The following is a 6945-nucleotide window of genomic DNA, read 5'->3' on the forward strand; positions in this document are numbered from 1 at the left end:
GTTTATACTCCTTGACACACTGCACAAAAACTGAATAACAGATAAATATAAAATCTTTATTGACTATATTTATTAAGCACGGTAAACACTGGTATGTATTTAAAATATTTAAAAAAAAAAAGAATTTACTTGAGGATGTTGCACATTAGCATTGAAAATGAATGTGTCTGAGGACGTGGACATGTATAACCAAACAGTAGAATATTGCAGATTACCTGTGAAGTGTACATAAAATCTATTATATACATATAATAGATTGTTTTTCATAGTTTCCCAGTTGCAATACTTCCCAAGTTAAGAACCTCAATGACAGTCTCAATAATCAGAAGCAAGCAGTGAATAAAAAGCAAATTTTATTGCAGTTGTAAAGACACTTTCTGGTAACAGTGGACTTTTCAGGATGAACACACTTCACACCTTATCTTAAAATGTTAACTTGTGCTACATTGTACTTAAAACTAACAGGCAGTATACTGAAACTAACTGCAGAGGTAAACTGCAGCTCAGCCACTACAGTGATCAAGCTTATCCCCATCCTAAATGAGAACTTTAAAGCTCACACTTATGTTTTTTGACATTTTCATTGTGCTTTTGTTGTTAAAAATTCATCGAAAATAAAGCAGAAGTACAACACTCTTTAGTGAGGCTCGTAAATAACCAGTGTTATTTCTTTTTATATGACAACTTTGAAAAATGTGAAATATCGCTTCATTCTCCGGAACACACTTCACTCGGTAAAAATGTAGACGGACATAAAATCCCACAGTACAATAAAAACTTAAAATTCATCATCGCTGCCAGAAGCCCCTGTATTTGAATGTTGCTCACTGGCAGCGCTTTCACAGTGTGTGTTGCTGGACACATGCAACGACTCTGACAAACTTTTCCCTAGATCCTCAAGCTCTTTAGACTGTCCATCAGGTTCCTCTTGATCGCTAGCTATAGCAGAATAATCCTGGGTTTCACTGTGGGTGCTGGTTGTAACAGTTGTGCCTATTATATGGAAGTCCTTTTCACTGGCTGTTGTATTATCAGTGACATGCTCACTAACCAAAGAACAGTCAATAAACTTTCCCTCACGGTCACCCTTCTTATCTTTTTCAGTTATTTCAGTTTGAGAAGGAGTTCTTGCAGGAGAGCGTAAGGGCGTAGAAGCCAATAAGGGATCAGTATAAGCTGGGAAATCACAGTGTTTAATCGGGGACACATAAGGGAACAAGTCATTGTCTTCTTTGGTCTTTACATGTTTTCCCACTGATTCCAGACATGGTAGGAGGCTATCAAGCAGATAATTCTCCTTTTTTTCAAGCTCTGCATTGGAGTTGGATATGTTGGTTGGTTCTTCAAAGTCTTTACGCAACACTTCCAGCAGGTGGCGCATTTTACCCTAAAAACGAGCAAAGCACAGGGCTTATAAGAACACCTTAAAAAGCCATGAACATGACTTGCCTAAAATTTTTCGTATTATGCACAAAATTACATGCTCACCTCATCCAGTTGATGACGATTCATGTCGATGTGCCGATTTAACACACGGTCTAGGACCCTTGCAGAGGACACAGACACTTACATGTCAGTAATTACTCAAAATAAGACTCTCATAGCTACTATTTAACCAATAACTCCTTTATCAGACACATACAAAGTTATTAACAAGCTGTGCAAACGTCTGTACATTTGTCATCTAACTATGGCACAGAAATGTAAAAATATTAAAATGTTTCAACCTGTCAGAAATGTGTCCCCTGGACAAGATATCTTCTGTCACAGCGGAAATGAATTTAAGGTACATTAATTCTTCTTCTCTATTCGTCAACAAAACACAATAATTCATTTATTAGATAATGTATTACTTTAGATTGTTAAAATCTGTCTACTAATCAGAAGGTCGGTGAACTTACTCTGTGGACACTCTCATCATATGGGGAGATTTCCTGTTTTCTGGTGAGACCCTAGAAGATGAAATTTAAACACTTAAAGAATTTTACGAAAGAAAGTAATTAAATAAATAATAAAATACAATGTCCTTTTCTACTGCATGAGCTCACCTGAACGAGGAGTCGAAAAAACTGCGCTCTCTGCCCTTGGCTGCTCGACTCTTTTGTCTTGATGATGAATATGTGCCATTAAGCTCATCCTCAAACCACTCATGCTCTGTAATAAATCCCTGTAGAAAAAAAAGAGAAAAAAGAAAAGAAGGCTGGAAAATGGGAAGTGTAATTCAATTCTGTCAAAGCTTTCTTGTGATCAAATAGATTCTGTACTCTTTAGCCTGTAAATGCTTCTGTTTTGCCTTCTGCTTTAGGCATATTTTAAAGGGAACAAAAGATAATGAAAGTATTACCGAGATATTGTGATATGTATGCATTATTAATCAAATCAAAATTACCTGAGATGGCTCATCAACATCCTGCATGCAGTCCTTGTTCTTTACGCTGTATGAAAACAACCAAAAGACACGTGAAGACACAAGCAGCACATGCTGAAAAAAAATCTCCCAAGACACAACTTTAGATCTGCAGTCTCATCAAGACATTCAGCCGTTACCTTCCATCACACATCTCCTGCTGAAACGATGTTGAGTTGCTGCTGTCCTGAGTAGGTTTTCTCTGTGGTGCTCTGTAGTAGCGATATTTTGAGAGGTATGAGCTCTTATCTGATTTTAAGGTCTTGGGAGTGAAAGGTTTGTCTTGTGTAAACTGCTGTGAATGTTTCAGTAGCAAGTCTCCGCTGTATGTCTTCCGGACAGGGTCCTGGAAGGTTTTGTAGGAACTCTGATCTCCAGAAACTGCCAATGAACAAGCTGACGACTTTCTTCGAAAAGCTGCCTCCGGGCTCCGATACTTCAATTCTGATGCTGGGCGAATGTGATGAGAGCTGACTTTGAGCGATGGATAAACCATCTCATTGACTTTAAAGGCGGTGTTGAACCTAGGGCTGGAGACCAAGGAGCTCCTCGAGCAAAGGTAGGTGCTGTCATCATACTGCACGGATAATCTGCTCTAAAAAACACACATGGGGTGAATCTGTTGTTGTGTAGACTGAAAAAGATTTCAAGCAAATAAAGTTGGCTTTGCATTTGCGTGAAATCTGCTAATAAAAATTTGTTAGCATTACATGAAGCAGTGATCAATGACAACGCCAGAATTTCTTACCTGTGATGAAGAGTATGAGGTTCTGCTATTCCTCTGTGCAGGTGCTGACTGAGGACGGCCATTTTTCCTCAACCGATCCTGCTTGATTTGGTCGTTGTCTGTAAAGAGGTATTAAAACAACTGAAGTAGCACAATAGATACAATTCTCTGCACTGCTCAACTATCACCAGCAGCAAAGCATATACTTTACTTTATTTATCCATTATTTATTTATTATATGCACTGCTAATTATGGCATTATTTGTCTCAATATTATCTAAACTGATGACACAATCTAAATTTATTTTGTCCCAACATCTCCTGCTGTATGAGTCATAAGAAAATATGGCCACCATATATATGTATACTTACACTTCACACTATACAGCAAGCTTTTGGGTACTGAGGTATCAATGGCAGCTGGTGGATAAGATAGAAACTATTAGTATTATTACACAACAGAATTAAACACAATACTTAGTTTTGGTCCGAAGTTTACATACACTCATCATGTGAATAAATTTCAGGGTAATTTCAGCTTTTAATTATTTCTTTGTACATTTTAATTTTAGTCTAGACTGTAAGGATGACATGTAATGTAATGTAAAACACAAGAATCTGTGCACAAGCTGGAATTTATTTAGGATTTTCTCTGATCCACGCAGGGTCAGAAGTATACATACAGGCTCAAATATATACATAAATCTACACCAGTATTTGGTTAAATATCCCTTAGCATGCTGCACCTGGACCAGATCCTTTAGGTAGCCACTAAAAAGCTTCGGGTACAATTCTTGGTGGATATTTGACTCTTACTGGCAGAACTGGTTGAGGTCATTCACATGTTGGTTTCCTGGTACAGAACCAGCTTTTATACATAGTTCACACATTTTCTGAGGCTGAGGCTTTGCTTTGCTTTATCCATTCCCAAATCAGTTTTGGTGTGTGTTTTAGATCATTGTCATATTTGAATACCCAATTGTGTCCAAGTTTCAATCATCAGGTTGTTGATTTGAGGTGAAGTTGAAGAATTTGGAGGTAGTCCTCCTTCTTTATTATTCCATCCTCTTTGTGCAGTATACCAGTACCACTGGCAGCAAAACAGCTCAAAAGCACAATGCTACAACCATTATGTTTGACAAATGGTACAGTGTTCTTAAGTTTGAAAGCCGCACCTTTAATCCTCCAAACCTCAGTCTTGTCATTGTTGCCAAATAGCTTAATCTTTGTCTGATCTAACCATAAAACCTTCCTTATAATTCCTTGAACTGATGATCTTGGAATCTGAAGTTGTTTAGAAATGGCTCCAACTTGTGTAAATCTAGAGTAAACTCCTATTCTTCTTCTTAGATCTTCACTGGGTTCCTTGGACTTTCCTATTGTTCTGAATATCGATCAATCTAACGAGTGCTGTCAAACCAACTTTCTTATGCTCCAAAGAAAAACTACCAGTTGTTAATCATGATCACCAATGAGACGTTAATAGGCTTTGACCTTGTCAAATTAAAAGAACCTTAAGCACGACTTATTAAGAAATTTAAGTTAGTGTATGTATCTGAGTGTATGCATACTTTTGACTTTTTTGAGACAATCCAGAATAAATCCATCCATTAATGTTTTTTTTAAGTAATTAAAGATGTATGCCGTAAAATCAATGCACCCTGAAAAAAACAGTTCAAATAAATCATTAACAGCCCCAAATTACCATGACATTCATTCCGATGATGAATCTATGTAAACCTCTGACCACAACTGTAAAATACACCTGCCATGCAGCTCACCTTTAGCTGAGTAAACCTTTTTGTAATGAGACACCATGTGGTCTTTAATGATGGATTGTGTCAACTTGCTGGAGGAGAGTGGACAGAAAGCTAAAAACACAAAACAATATATGATACACTATTAAATTAAGCTCTTCTTACAGATGACCAGTACTCATGAGCATGTAATAATACTTACGACTACTTTTCAAAGCCTTTCCTCTCACACCAGGGCTGTACCCCAGTCCAGATGACACACTTCCTAAATTGTAAAAAAGTGTTATGACTCACACTTAATCATTGGATCATTTCATTTTATAAGTATGTGGTGCACAGCGCTTCTCAAGACTAAATATTTTTAGACAACTAAAACAGCAAGTTTACAACAGCAGGATTTTCCTCACTCCACACACAATAAAAGCAATGCTAATTTATTTAACAGGAATCTATGCATTTGGTAGTATTATTTGATCATTTAACTAATAACATATTACAGTACTGAGTATTTTCTTTTGGACCTGGCAATATACTATTAAGGGGTTCCAAGACTTTCTGGGTAAATTCTGTGCTATAGGTTTTAATGCTCATAACACTGTTTACAAATACAAATATTAAATACTCAAAAAGTGTTAACATCATTTGAAGTAAATGTTTGAATAACACTGAAAATAAAATAAGACGAAGCTCCAGCAAACAATAAGAGTACATAGTGGTTTTAATTTTATAGAGGGCAGTACTAAGCTGATATAGTGGATCTCTTAAAACCAGAAACAGGAAGAAACGAATAAAGATTTAACAGGTTAAAAATGTCACTAAACGTAAGCTGGCTTTACTGAAGCATCGTTTTACAAGCTGTTTTTCGGTACAGACAATGTGACTAGTAACCACTGTGCTGACCGACTTGAGGCCATATTATTAACAGTAAACACGGTGGACATGAGCTTATCTTTAGGTAGCTGCTTAAGCAAAAGCTAAATATGCTAACGTCTCCCGACTCATTATCCAGCTACATGGCTAACCAATGCTAATTAGCATACCTATTCTTGAGTCCATAATACTACACTCAGCATATCCCAACCTCGGAAATATTCTGAGGGAGAGATGGCAGAGCTCGGATCCATCCAGAAACTTCACTGTACTTAACCGTAAACATGCTGACGTGATACAATCAAGTATCGTAGAAGTAATAACCTATCAAAGGTTTAGCAAATTTAGCAAATGAAGAGCGAAGCAACGCTTCCCCGTCGCCATGCTGGTTGCTATGATTGCTGTCGTCATCACGTTGATGCACAACAGGAGCACGCACACACACCCAATACTTGAATGAGAAAATTGAATCGAAATGACAACCTAAGAAAAACGCCTTTAAATCCAAACTTGATTAAATCAAATATGCCAAATAATTATCTAAACTGTCTGTAGAGTACAGTACATATGATAAAGATGCGCAACATAATAATAGAGAACCTGACAAAGATCCCCTGTGAATATTTGTGTTTCAGCACTTTCATTTCTGGGTGTGGAGTTACAGGCTAACAGGGGGAGCAAGTGGGGCCAGGAAAACATATACAGTCTTAAAATCAGGACCACTTGACCCTCTCAAAGGTCATCAAGTGAGAAATCATCCTTGAAAGACCATGTTTGGGCTCCAAGAATAAATCCCCATTCTCTCCACAGATCCCCCGGTTTGAAGTATTTCCCTATAATAAATAACATTTTGTTAAATCCTGGCTGAAAAGGCTCAGGTATTAAAATAACATTTAAGTGGTAGTCTTAACAGTGTGACAGTGAGAAAAGCAGAAGCAGGAGCTAGACAGATTTCAGCCATATTTTTGCTTTAATGAAAGGTTTTCGTTCTTTTTATTTCAAAGTGTTGTGTTTGTATAACTTTTTTTCTACTGTGGTGGGTGAGGTTAATGTGTTTTGTGGCTTTGCAGACAGAATACTGCCTCCAATGGACTAAAACAGCTTTCTGGTTGTTCGTGTGGCTATTAAGAGGAAACGTTATAATTTATTCACCATGTGGGTCACTAGATCCTTTCCAGTTGCAC

At 37.3% G+C, this 6945-nt stretch overlaps 1 protein-coding gene across 1 annotated transcript; it reads right to left on the reverse strand.

The window, feature by feature from the left end:
• Nucleotides 1–335: 335 nt before the first annotated feature.
• spata7 (spermatogenesis associated 7) lies at nt 336–6159 on the reverse strand. The gene is made up of 12 exons (XM_031747140.2): nt 5932–6159; nt 5094–5156; nt 4916–5005; nt 3507–3554; nt 3156–3253; nt 2548–3002; nt 2390–2435; nt 2049–2167; nt 1902–1952; nt 1728–1805; nt 1489–1546; nt 336–1387 (listed from the first exon to the last, which is right to left on the reverse strand). The coding sequence occupies exons 1-12, from the start codon at nt 5945–5947 to the stop codon at nt 779–781; spliced, it is 1731 nt and encodes a 576-aa protein (XP_031603000.1). The 5' UTR covers nt 5948–6159; the 3' UTR covers nt 336–778.
• Between the last annotated feature and the right edge of the window lie 786 nt (nt 6160–6945).

This window comes from Oreochromis aureus, linkage group 19 (genome assembly GCF_013358895.1).
Source record: "Oreochromis aureus strain Israel breed Guangdong linkage group 19, ZZ_aureus, whole genome shotgun sequence".
Lineage (NCBI taxonomy): Eukaryota > Metazoa > Chordata > Actinopteri > Cichliformes > Cichlidae > Oreochromis > Oreochromis aureus.